This window comes from Coenobita brevimanus, chromosome 22 (genome assembly GCF_032717465.1).
Source record: "Coenobita brevimanus isolate Jiangsu-jjx chromosome 22, ASM3271746v2, whole genome shotgun sequence".
NCBI lineage: Eukaryota > Metazoa > Arthropoda > Malacostraca > Decapoda > Coenobitidae > Coenobita > Coenobita brevimanus.
Window position 1 is genome coordinate 36,934,464 of NC_136975.1, and position 14,447 is coordinate 36,948,910.

Genomic DNA, 14,447 nt, shown 5'->3' on the forward strand with positions numbered 1-14,447 from the left:
AAGATGGACGATTTTTGCCACTGTTAAGCGATTTTGTTTATGCTGCCACCATACTGTTTCATTCTTCCTACCGCCCAGCACCAGAAGATTTTTTACTTTTTTTTTTTGGGGGGGGAGTAGGGGGGTTACTCTCAGACATTATTTTTCGTGGAGTAATTCAAGCAACCACCGGCTGATTTTCTTCTTGCCGCCCCTAGACGGTTTTACTTGGTAGCGCCATATGATTTAATACATGCAACTGCAAGACTCAAAAATTCATGCTGCTGCTGCCATATTATTTTACTCCTGCAACAGTCTGAAGAAATTAAGCAGATTCATAAAATTTCGTCGCAGTTAAGGGGCGTGGGATTAGTTTAGCAGGATATACTTGCTCGTATTCTAAGTGGCTCTAAAGATTTCGTAACACCTCTCCCTCGGCGATTTAATTTCCATACGTGAACTTTCCCATGTATATTAGTTACCGTACTTCGTTTAATATCGACCTATTATGCATCATCATCATACGTAAGATAGTGAGATCAAATGTGTAAAATAAATCAGTAAAGAAAAGGTGTTACGAAGTTTCCCATGCCACCTAGGAGAGAACCTGTTGTTTTAAAAGTTTGAAGACTGTTGCTGTTGTGGTTTGAGGCATATTACAGCGTGAACCCAGTGAACTGCAGACTGTAATTGGCCTTCTGCAGTCCAACATCCTTCTTTCGGGGGACAGCGAGGGAACTGAGGAATGCTTGTATATTCGGCCAGGGGAGCCATCCAGTTATTTCGGTGTCTCCGCGTGAAGGCTTCCGTCTCGAGACTGTAGAAGAACTGCTGATAGCCAGTGTAGCTGTGTAATGTCAGTGGTGCCGGGAAGGGGTTAATCTGTTCAGTATTGTGACCTTTTTTAGCTGTATTATTTTCTCTGCCTTCATGCTTAGCTTTATGGAGAGTTAATACCGGAAGAGTTTATTGGAGGTTGTTTCTACGAGTAACACATTCACTTTGAGAGGTTTTCCCGAAATTACATAATATCGTCTGGAGGTAGCAGGAATTAAATATAAAATTCATCATCGGAGTGAACGGGTTATCTTCCTTTTTTAGGTAACGTTCTTTTTTTTTTTTAATCTTAATAATTCCTGCTTCCTCCAGGCGTTTTAGTTCAACTTAGAAAGGCCTCAAGTAATGTCGTGGTCAATAGACTCTGTCGCTAAGGTTAGTAATATCGTCAGAAGTTAGGAAAAAATAAAAGACAGAGTGAAATCTCGAGGAAAAAAAAAAATTCAGGGGAGAATGTCAGGGTTGGTTCCTAATTCTGGCGTCGGAATCAGGAACAAACGTACGATCAATCCCAGTCGTAAAGATTTATTTTTCCTGGAAGAACTACGTGGGCGAAGTTACTGCATTCCTTTCACGGTTCTTCTTACAGTAACATAAACTGCGATATATTTCCTCTTATAATTAAGATTATATTTCTTGTAGCAGCAATAGGAGGTACGACGAAGGTCCTTGACTCACCTTTCCGTATCTGTTCTTAAAAATTAGATAATGATAATAAAAAAATCATGGTTAGGACACGGGGTCGATAATAAGCCTGCGTATCTCGGTCCTAGAATGTATGGATCGTATGTTTAACCTTTATACTATGGTGACATCTTTTTAAGATTATTTTTCCAATCGCACAGTCATCTGAACGTGAACCCGGCGGACTGCAGGCTGAAGCTGCACTTCTGCAGTCCACTATCCTCCTTTCGGTGGACATGGAGAGGGCTAAGGGACTTTTGTGTAAGCCTTTTATTGCTAAAGATCCTTCCCAGATTGAATAAAATCACCTGTTGCGGTAAAAGGAATACACGTAAATACACGGTCGTGGTTGCATGAAATCCTAGAGCCATGGTTATGCTAATTCTACTAACCCTCTAATCTAACTACACACGACCTGAATGGGGGTATGGATCTTCATCAGGTTAGAGCAAACGCGCCATAACACGTCATCTGTGCTACCTCATCTGATTTTCACACATAAGGATATCAATACTTGTAGCCTGGTAATGGCTGTGTAGAGGGGGTCAACTCGATCACACCTAGAGTATGATGACGCTTCGAAAATTCAAATCTTGTTACCGTCTCATTATATTCAATTTTAGATACCCCGTGGTGAAGGTGTTAATCTCCATAATAACCCATTCAGCATGAGAACATTTTGTATTTCATTATTTCTCTCGCCAAACGATTATTAGATGCGGGAACATCTCTACGATCGGTTCTGTTCGTCGGTCTCTTCCTAATGATTTTTGAACGCGAGGTACTTCACTCCCGTAGACTTTAGTGACCAGCGAGGCCAAACCACACCACATATCGTACCACCGTCTCTTACCACACCACACAAAATCACCTTCCCACACCATACCTTACCACACCACACCATACTACCCTCTCACACCAGACCACACCACACGATACTACCTCTCGCACCACACCACACCACATAACACACCATACTACCCTCTCAGACCGCACCACACATCACCATTCCATCCTCTCACACCACACCACACAACATCACCCTCCCACACCACACCACACCACCATGCCAAGGATAAACCGAAGAGCCCTGAAGCTCCCACATATAATACTTTTACGCCTGGTTCAGCTTAGGGAAGACATATCGTGACGAAGGGTAAAAATTCCTACCCCCAGCAGGGCAGGCGAGGTGTTTGGAGGTAAAAATATGTGAGTATTATGAAGCGGAGATCCTGATAAACCATACTGCGTTCTCGGAATTTTGTGTGTGGTGTTCTGTGGTGGAGAGACACTTGCTTTTGTAAATTTCTGCTACACTCCTTTCACTCTGACTTGGCCTAGAATTGCCATCTCTCCGTTCTGAATGGCGTAACAAAATAATGCTAGAATGTGGCGCTAGTCACGAAGAAGTGCCAGCGGAGGGATGCTGAGCTATATCATTGTCTCTTTTTTTTTCTGCCGATGAGCTTCGTGAAATAAGTTGCAAAAAGAAGAAAATCTCGGCCAGGTTAAGGTGAAATGAGTCTGGTTATTCGGATGATACATAGGCTCTTTTTTTTTTTTTGCCGAACAGAAATGGGACGGTGATAAGGGCCTGGGCAATCTTGTAATTTATATTCGCTTTTGGTACCGTAGATGAAAAATGTATATATGAAAATTAATCAACATTTTATCCATTTAGTTGTCTACAGCTGTCTGTTTGTCTGTATTAATTCGTCTCTCTCTCTCTCTCTCTCTCTCTCTCTCTCTCTCTCTCTCTCTCTCTCTCACTCACTCACTTTGTAGGTTTGAGATATATTGTGACTATCATTTTTTTTTTCAAACTGGAATTTTCGCAGTTAAAAAAAAATATATATAGGTTTCAGCGTATTTTAAAACTAAGTATATCGCATGATCTGCCTTTAGCTTTAATACTGCAACTCATATCCTAATATTGAAATGTTAATGGAACTGGGCGAATTTTTGAAGATGCCGCTTGTTACCGTTTTCTGTCAATAATGTTCGTTTCTTTTTCACAGAATTTGGTTTGGTTCACTTCTGTCGGGATTAGAAGAGATTAAAATAGACTAGGTTGGATTAGGTTAGCTTAAGACAGGGTAGTTGAGACTATTATAGGCTAGGTCAGGTAAGGCAACGTAAGCTAGGGTTTACTTTGTTATAACAGCTGACGGTAGGTATTTTTTACTTTAATATTCACTTCAAACATTACCAGTTTTTGCGAGTGTCTGTCGGATTATACTTTCCATTATCGTACCCCCCCCACCCCCATGCATTTCCCTCCCTTCCCTTCATTCGAGGCAGATGATGATCGCCTAGTTAAAGACTCCCTCCCATGATTCCTGGAAATGCCTCTGTGAATCATCGCCGTAGGAATATACAAATAGTCCTCATCAACACACAATTTAGTCATGGGTTTCAATCTCGTTTTCTTTAGTGTGGAGGAAAGTGCATCGGAGAAAACGAAAAGAGCCGCCACGTTTGAATGGATAGCTAATCTAAATAGGATTTTACTCTCAAATACTGTACAATGAAGCATACAGCTTGTTTTATCACGGTGTATGGCAAGCAGTTTTGTTAGAACTATATGAAAAGTATTTGGTGGGATTTAAAAGTGTAGTAGTGTTCTTACAAAGTGCCAATAAATATTCTTAATTCGACCAGAACATGGATGATCCAAGTTGTTATACAGATGTCTGATTTCCTTTATATTCTTTTCTGTGGCAGATTACAGCCTCACTGTAAAGCATTTCCCCCATTACTCTCGTCACTTCCCCCACCCCTCATCTCCACCCCTTCACCACCTCATCCCTCATCTCCACCCCTCCACCACCCCATCCCTCATCTCCACCCCTCCACCACCCCATCCCTCATCTCCACCCCTCCACCACCCCATCCCTCATCTCCACCCCTCCACCACCCCATCCCTCATCTCCACCCCTCCACCACCCCATCCCTCATCTCCACCCCTCCACCACCCCATCCCTCATCTCCACCCCTTCCCTTGCCTCACCCTCACTGTAACCTGTCGACCATCATCAACATTACACCAACCCCCCCACCTCCACCCTCATCCGTACACCCACCTCCACCCTCATCCGTACACCCACCTCCACCCTCATCCGTACACCCACCTCCTCCCTCACCCTCATGCTCATCCTCATCCTTACACCCACCCTCAACCTTACCCTCATCCTCAACCTTACCCTCATCCTCATCCTTACACCCACCCTCAAATTTACCTTCATCCTTACATCCAACACCTCCCTCACCCTCATCCTTACACCCACCCCCACCCCTCATCCTTACAACCCCACCCTCACCCTTAAACCCACCCCCACACACATCCTTATCCTTACACCCACCTCTCACCCTAACGCTTATCCTTACACCCACCTCCATCCTAACGCTCATCCTTACGCCCACCTCCATCCTAACGCTCATCCTTACACCCACCTCCACCCTAACGCTCATCCTTACACCCACCTCCACCCTAACGTTCATCCTTACACCCACCCCCACCCTAACCTTCGTCCTTGCACCTACCCCCACCCTAACCCTCATCCTTACACCCACACCTACCCACACCCTTATCCTTACACGCACCCTAGCCCTCATCCGCACCCCCACCTCCATCCATACCCTCATCCGCACCCCCACCCCCACCCTAACCCGCATCCTTACACGCACCTCCACCCTCACCCTTACCTCCACCCCCACCCTCACCCAGACTCGCACACCCTCCTTTACCCCTCCCAGCCTTCACCCACACGCTCACACTACATAACCTTCATCATCATCATCATCATCATCATCGTCCCCTTTTTCATCACTGTCACCGTCACAATCGCCGTGATCGTGTAAATAATAACCACAGTATTATAAAGTAACACCCATGACTAAAATCATTAAAAGATAGTAAAATTTAGTCGGCAGGCAGAGACGTAAAGAACTTCCATTTGAGTGAGGGGTCATTTAACTCGTTCTCTGCCATGGACGCGCTTTGGTGGTATATTCAGGCTAAATCCGGGCGTTTTTATCCTGGGTTGGGAAATTTAAGCCCTGCAGGGTTCAGTCGGTACAGTGTTCAGCCCTGTGACCTTTAGTGTATCCCTCTGCTGAACAAAATCATCCTGAGTAATATTTCGTAGTGCGTCCATAGAAGCCAGAAGGGATAAGTTCGAACTGATACTGACGACGCTTGTTCAGTCAGGGACATAAGTTCGCTTACTATTCCACTTCGTCTACTTCACAAGGAGGGCATGTCTGTCATTGTCCTTCCTGACGATTCATTAAAAAAAAAAAAAAAAAGATAAGGAGGCGACGTTTGCCTCGATTTTTCAGAGCTATTACCTGTTTAGATTTGGCCTAACTATATTCCTTACCTGAACTTGGCCAACAGTTTTGTCCTTTTGCAGCAGTTTTCCTGTAGGTCATTGAAGGAAAAAGACCTGAGGAATCACACATCTTCCATAGCACTTCTTCGTGGCTGACATCGTATTTTAGTGTTACTCTGTTGTTACTACTCAGCATTAAAGATGGAATGACTGCTAGTTTAGACCAGGTTAGAGTAAATAGTATAGGATGGTGTGTAGTGTGGCTGCGGGATCCTGCTTGAGGGTAGGGATTGGCGAGAGGTTTTAGTGGAGGAGTGTGTTGGTGGCACTGCCAGAAGAACATTAGTTTTCAGGGTCCTGGTGGTGACCGAATCTGTCTGAAAGTAGTTTTAAATCATCTATTAATTTCTTTTGATTGATTATGATTATTAATTGTTTGAATCCTGAGTCCATTTTCATCTTTTTCTTTTAATTAACTTAGACACATAGTAATATGTTGAGAAATATATACTGTAGGTGACTTTCATCAACCTTGTGTAACCATAACGCCACTACTGTCATCTTTATCTTCCTCTTCCTTATCATCATCATCATTGCTATCATCATCAGTGTCAAGATCATTATAATTATTCTCATCACCACCACTACCATCATGACCATCATTACCGTTATCGTCAGGAATCATTTTCACTGATGCCACCACCACCATCACCATCATTAGCATATTCTCCATCATCATTTTCGTTATGCATCTTCCCATTGTAGCAGGACAGAAACAGAAGAAAATATAAGGAAAGGGTGTCAAACGATGTGAGCTACATAATTCCCTCATTTAAGTCTTCGAAATCTGTATAGCCTAAATGTAAAAATATCGTGAAATATTCTTTTGTTATGACGACATTAAAATCCAGCGAGATTCATTACTTGTTTACGTATAGCGATCACGGAAAGTTCTTTTTTTTTTTTTTTTAATGGATGATCGTATAATATTAAAGTGGTAATCACATTCAACTTTTACCAAGGAAAATAAGATTTTGTTTGTCCCAACATTAATTTACAGTATTGTGCTTATTCATCATTATTTTCTTAATGTTTTTTTCTTAGTTTCCAAAGATTTCTTTCGTTTGTTAGGTCCAGTGATAATCTGTTATTCTTCGAATGATTATTTTATCGGGGATTTTTTGTTATTGTTGGGTCTTCATAACAGTAAAGGAGTTTATTTGGATATGTTATCTAACTTCTTAAAGGGTTGTGTTTTAAAGGTGCAGTTTCCAGTTCTCGTGGAGTTGGACATGTAGTAAAGTGTATGTTATGAACAGTTTTATATCTGATCATATTTTTAGGGGATTGTGTTGTCAGAGGTACATTATTTTTAGTTAGAAACTTAAATTATGTATTAATTGTTCATTGTTTATCCTCTTAGCTTATTGTTAACCTTTTTCATATCTGAAAATATTTCTAAGGTTTAGTGTGTTCTAAAGGTGCAGTAAAAGTGCAGTATCAGTTTGGAGTGGGAACATGTGCGTGGTGTGTGTTTAAATAAGCGTAGTATTTAAGATGTGATATGTAATCTAAGCCCCATCGTATTTTATAGGGCCTTATGCTTAAACTTTAAATGGGGAAGTGAAATGCAGGTTCCTGATTATTGACGGTCGACTGTGATACACCTCAGCGTAGTATAATGATCAGCCTGCATCCAGCATGACAGTGCGGTCAGCAGCGATACAGTGAGACCATACAATTTTAACTTCATCACGTACATCAGAAATTATTGCTAAAAAATGGCATCTTGCATTCCACTTCACGATTTAAAGTTTCAGCATAGGAGCTTAAATTTTGCAGCTCAAATGGGAGCATTCTTCCCGCATACAAAACAAATATAACTCCAGTATTTGGGTGCATTGATTCCATCTAAACCTCATCAATACCAATTTCTCTCGTATATTTTATTCCCTACTCCAGATTACTTTCTCTCAGCTTAGGGAGAGACCTCAGGTAGTGAACAAGTTAACAATACATTTTGTTTATGGGTGTACTGTTGTTAGGATGATTTCAGTAGTTCCATTTGCTGTATTACTGTATATTCATTCTTGTATCTCCGATGTACGTAAGTTTACTCTCTCTCTTTCCACTCCACACTTTGTTTACATTCTTCTTCCTTTTTTTCCTCTTGAATTTTTACTTTCTTTTGATCCATTTCTCCTTCCTCCTTCATTCCTTCCTTCCAACTTGATTCATTCATTTATACCGCCATTCCTCCTTCATTGCTCCCTCCTTCATATCTTCTTCTCTTCCTTCTACTTCACTTCTTCGGACGTCATTCTCTCCTTCCTTCCATACATCCTTTCCCCCTTTTCACTTCTTCCTACGTCAGTCATTCTCTCCCTACTTCCCTCTTTCTTCCATCCATCTTTTCCCCCTTTTCCTTTCATTTACTTCTTCCTTCCTTTCTCCCTTCCCTCCTTCCTCCTGTATGCTCATGTTTGTCCATCACCTCAGGTCACAAATACCCCTTCAAACCCCATCCCACTAACCACTCTCTAAACCTCACCTCATTCCACTAACCCTCACCCTACTAACCCTCACCCTAACTCTTACCCCACCAGCCCTCACTCCACTAACTCTTACCCCACCAATTCTCAACCCACTAACCCCACCTCACCCCACTAACCCTTGCCCCACCAACCTCACCTCACTCTGCTAATTCTCACCCCACTAACCCCACCTCACTTCACTAACACTAACCCCAACCCCACTAACCCCACCACATTCCACTAACCCTCACCCCACTAACCCCACCTCACTTCATTAATCCTCACCCCGCAAACCCCAGCTTACAAACCCCCACTTCACAAACCCCTACCCCACAAGCCCCCACCCCACAAGCCCCCACCCCACAAGCCCCCACCCCACAAGCCCCCACCCCACAAGCCCCCACCCCACAAGCCCCCACCCCACAAACTTCAACCAACTAACCCCAACCCCATTAACCCTCACCCTATTCACCCTTACCCTGCTACCTTCCACTCCACTAACCCCCATCCCACTAACCCCCATCCCACTAACCTCCATCCCACTCACCCTCCATCCCACTCACCCTCCATCCCACTCACCCTCCATCCCACTCACCCTCACCCACTCACCCCGACCCGCTCACCCCATCCCACTCACCCCCACCCGCTCACCCCATCCCACTCACCCCCACCCACTCACCCCACCCACTCACCCCACCCACTCACCCCACCCACTCACCCCCCACCCACTCACCCCCCACCCACTCACCCCCCACCCACTCACCCCACCCTTTCACCCCACCCACTCACCCCACCCTTTCACCCCACCCACTCAAACCCACCCACTCAACCCCACCCACTCACCCCCTCCCACTCACCCCCTCCCACTAAACCCCACCCCACCCCACTAATCCCCACCCCAACCTATTAACCCTCACCCCACCCCAACCTATTAACCCTCACCCCACCCCACTAACCCCCACTCCACTAACCCTCACTCCACTAACCCTCACTCCACTAACCCCCACTCCACTAACCCCCACCACACTCACCCCACCCCACTAACCCCCACCACACTAACCCCCCACCCCACTAACCCGCACCCCACTAACCCGCATCCCACTAACCCGCATCCCACTAACCCGCATCCCACTAACCCCCACCCCACTAACCCACACCCCACTAGCCCCCACCCCACTAACCCCCACCCCAAAAATCGCCATTAACCTTACCCCACCAACTCCAACCCTTATTTATTTCCTTAACCCCATTGTCCCCCATTGAAACCAGGTAGCTTTTCGAACCCCATTAACTCTAACCTTGCATGCCCCCATTAAGCCATGTAACACCACTAAACCCACTATCTCTCTTAATACTATGACGTACAAACTCCCTATTAACCTCATTAACCACATTATCCCACAACCCTATTATCACCAACTCCCATTAACCCTAACCCCATTAACAGTACTAAGTCAACTGACGCCCCTTAAACCTACTAACCCCATTATCCCCACATTTAATTCCACAAATCCCTCTTACCTTATTAACCCCACAAATGCCCATTAACCCCTCTAGCTTCATTAACCTCAGTTACCCAGGTACCCACTAATCCCTACCCCACTAATCCTCACCCCACTAATCCTCACCCCACTAATCCCCACCTCACTAATCCCCACCCCACTAATCCCTACCCACTAATCCCCACCCCACTAATCCCCACCCCACTAATCCTCACCCCACTAATCCCATCCCCAGTAACCCGGCCCCATTAACCCTCACCCCACTAACTTCATAACCCCAACTAACCACCATTAACCTACCGATTAACCCCACTAATCCCCATTAACGTATTAACCCCACTAACCCCAGCAGCCCATTATCTTTCATTAAATCCAGTACTATTACTAACTTTCATTAACCCCACTAACCACTATTAACCCATAATAACCCCACTATCCCTACAAATTCCACTAATCTTCATGAACCCCACTAACCCCATTATCCTACTAAACTACTCATCCCACTAACCTCACCCCATTAACCAGATTAACACCTTTAATCCTCATTCATCCCCATTAACCCCACTAATCCTACTACACTGCTCATCCCACTAACCGCACCCTATTTATTAACCCCACTAACCCCACTACTGCCTGTTAACCTCACCCCTGTTAACTCCACAAACCCCACTAATCCCCTTAACCCCCATTAACCTCCATTAATCCCAGTAATCCACTAACCCCATTAACCCTATTGAGTGCCGTTAACTCTGCTACAACCCAAGCTAATCCTTCCACACTATTTTATGTAACCCCACCTCACTCCACTACAGCTCCCTTCCTAACCTCACAAACCCAAGTTCATTCCTAACCCCACTAACTTTTTTATACCCCTCCAAAGTCATTCCTACTCCAGTAACCCCCATTAATCCTACTCCCAACCCTGTATTTTTTTCTACTAACCCCACTAGGCCCTAAAACCCCACTAATTTCTTTAACCCAACCCCACTAATATAAGTCATGTATTCTCTCGCCATTAGCCCTACCAACCCCACTGACCCCCATTAACCCCACTAATTCCCATTGACCCCACTAACCCCATGAACCCCACCAACCCCATTAACCCATATCCTCCAATAACCCGGTAAACTGTAGGACTACTAACCCCACCGTTAACCTACTCCGTTAACCCCGTTAATCCACAATAACCCCACTAACTCCTCACCCCATTAACACCTTATAAGCCTATCTAAACCCACCAACCCCACTACTCTCACTAATCTCACTAGGAACCTCACTAACTCAGGTAACCCCCACTAACCCCTAAACCCCATAAACTTCTACAGTCCCCACTAACCTCACTAACTCCACTAACCCTGCTGTCTGTACTAACCCCCACTAACCTCTAACCCTACTAACTTTTTAACCACTAATTCTAACTAATCATACTGACTCCTTTAACCCCATCACACTAGAATTTATAACTTCACCCCACTAACCTCACTTACCACTATTCTTCCTAACCTCGCTGACATTACTAACCTCACTAACCCATCACAAAACTAACCCCACTAACCCCCGCTAATAATACCACTAACCCATCTCACCACTAACTCCACTAACAGTACTAACCCCATAAAGCCTTAACACTGCAAACCCCATTAATCTCACTAACATAAGCCCTACTAATCCCACTAGCCCCATTAACCCACCACCACTATCCCCACTAACCCATCACCACTAACCCCACTAACGCATCACTAACCCCACTATCACCACTAACCCCACTAACCCATCACCACTAATCCCACTAACCTATCACCACTAACCCATCACCTCTAACCCATCACCTCTAACCCATCACCACTAACCCATCACCTCTAACCCATCACCACTAACCCCACTAACCCCACTAACGTCCTCTAACCTGTGCAGGGGAAGGGGAAGCGCCCATATAAGGTATGGGACAGCGGAAGGCAGATCAGGAAGGGCCTAGTGGTGGCAAGCTTCAACGAACTGATAGAGAAAGGTGAGTTAGAGAGAGAGAGAGGGGATGGAGCAAAGTGTGGGTGTGAGAGAGAGAAAGGGGGTAAAATTTTGTGTGTGTGTGTGTGTGTGTGTGTATGGTTGCGGTATATGAACTATGGTGACAGATTGAAGTGGTGTGTAGTTTGTAGTGAGGATGTATTGTGGGTGAGAATTTGGGGTAATGTGGTTAAGAGTGAGCGGTGAGGGTGTAGGTGTGGGAAGGGGAGATAGTGGGTGTGGGTAGTATGGGGTTGTGGATGAAAATGATGTTAAAGGTGAGGGCATGGGTTGTGAATGTGGGTGCGAAAGTGGGTGCGCATGTAGGTGTGGATGAGTATATGGGTAGAGATGGGGATGAGTGAATGGATTGTGAATGTGGACGAGTACATGGATGGTGAGTAATTGTGTGAGTGTTGGTGGTGAATGAAGAGGAATATATGAGAGAGTGGTGAGTAGGTGTGGGTGTGGATGAGAATGTAGGGGAGGGTGAGTGTGAGTAGGGGTTAGGAAGGTGAATGTAGAGAATGGCTGAGTGGAGAATAGGTGTGTGTGTGTGTGTGTGTGTGTGTGTGTGTGTGTGTGTGTGTGACGGTGGAAGAAAAGGGTGTGTTTGGGTGTATCCTTGAGGATGGTGAGTACAGGAAGGTATGGCTGAGTGGTGAATAGGGGTGGGTGTGATTTTGGATGAGGTTGTAGACGAAGATTGTGTGTGTGTGTGTGTGTGTGTGTGTGTGTGTGTGTGTGTGTGTGTGTGTGTGTGTGTGTCTGTCTGTCTGTCTGTCTGTCTGTCTGTTATTAAACATTATTTATTACATTTCGAATTATTAAGATTAAATTTTCTTGGCAAAGGAATAAAACTGTATATTACCATCAGATTTTCAAATATAAGAATAATAGATGTAAAAACAATGCTCTGTGTACTTATTATTATGCTTTTCTAGCTTTATTAAGATGTTTTTAATGAAGTTCAGATATCTTAATATAGCCTTAATGTCTGAAGAAATATCTAATAGTTATCTTCCCCTCTTTCTCTTTCCTTCTCCTAACCATCCTCTCTCTCTCTCTCTCTCTCTCTCTCTCTCTCTCTCTCACATATTGCCCTTCCTTCCTCTCGTCTCCCCTTTCCCACTTCCTTATATTGCCATACATTGCCCTGCTGTTCCTCTTTCTAATCTGACCTCTCCACTTCCTTTTCCATCTCTTTCCTCTTCCTCTCTTTCTTTCTCTCTTCCCTTTCTTTGTTTTCTCCCTCCTCCTTTTTTCACCATTCCTCCTCCTTGTGCTTCTTCTTTCACATATTTCCCTCCCCATTTCATATACTTTTCCCCTTCTTATCGCTTCATCCTCCTCATCATCACTTTTTCCTTCATCCCTTCTTTCTTGTTTTCTCTCCTTCCCTTCTCTCTGTTTCCTCTCATCTTTCTTGTCCCCTCCTCGTCCCATTTTCCCATTTCCTCCCCATCTCTGTCTCTCTTCTGTCTCCTCATTTCCTTCCTTCCCCTGTTCCTCTTGTTTCTCCTCCCCCCTCCCCTCTGCATTTGCTTCTCCTTCTTTCCCTTACTCTGTTGTGTCTCCCTTCCTATTCCTTTTCCTTTACCATTCTCTTACATTTTGCTTCTTCTTCTCTTCCCGTTCTCCTCATTTAACCTCCCCTGTCTTCTTTTCCTCTCTCTCTCTCTCTCTCTCTCTCTCTCTCTCTCTCTCTCTCTCTCTCTCTCTCGTGTTTGCCTCCCCTCTCCCTCTCTCCTCCCTCCTCCCCTCCCCCTCTCTCCTCCCCCCTTCCCTCCCCCTCTCTCCTCCCCCCTTCCCTCCCCTACACAGGTCGAGAGAAACTGGAGTTGGGGGAGGTCCGCATCAAGGTGGTTCTGGAGGCTGACGGAACACAAGTGGAGGACCCTGAATATTTTTACACCCTGCCAGAGAACACAGTCTTCCTCTTACTCCGGCAGGGTGAACACTGGTACCCTGCAGGTGTCGAGGTGCTCAGACAAGGTACCTATTCAGAAACGAACCCCCCCAAAACAAAAATGCATTCTAACGCAAAGTCATCCGCATCCTTAAAAAAAAAAAAAAAAAAAAAAAAAAAATGAGATCATTGGTGAGGCTTTCTTACCTCCTGCATAAACCCTCTTTCTTCATACTTTACCCCAAGAGTAATAATAATACCCGCCCACTCGCCTGTTCCATTGGTAAACAGCCTTTCCCACTTTTTCCCTTTTCCCACCAAGCTATTTCTGTCAGATGAAAGTTAATGCAAAGCTTCCTCTTCAAAAAAGTGGTGGCAAATGCAGTACATTGGTTCTAGCCTCCATGCCTTCCTACTTAGGTGTTCAAGAAGGGCAGGTTATATGATTTAACGTAGCCAGAGTTGTCTACCAAGGCTATCTGAAGGAGGAACGAGGCATGAGGCACGACCAGGCTACCCACAACAATGGCGTAAGTAAAGCGTAGGGTAGATTGCCGCCACACTCCCCTCACACTGACACTTGAGCTTGTTGAGGCACTTAGTGGGGAACCAGCTGTGAAGGATGAATTTGTTGAGAGAAAATTAGTACGACTCTACTTCTGTT

The 14,447-nt window shown here is 44.8% G+C and overlaps 1 protein-coding gene across 1 annotated transcript in view; it reads left to right on the forward strand.

Moving 5' to 3' along the window:
* Nucleotides 1–14,447, forward strand: part of Drep2 (DNA fragmentation factor-related protein 2) — a 91,634-nt gene that overhangs the window by 28,064 nt on the left and 49,123 nt on the right. The window contains exons 2-3 of the mRNA XM_080266864.1: nucleotides 11,785–11,878; nucleotides 13,699–13,869. Of these exons, the coding sequence (XP_080122990.1) occupies nucleotides 11,785–11,878; nucleotides 13,699–13,869 (265 nt within the window). The remainder of the gene's footprint in view (nucleotides 1–11,784; nucleotides 11,879–13,698; nucleotides 13,870–14,447) is intronic.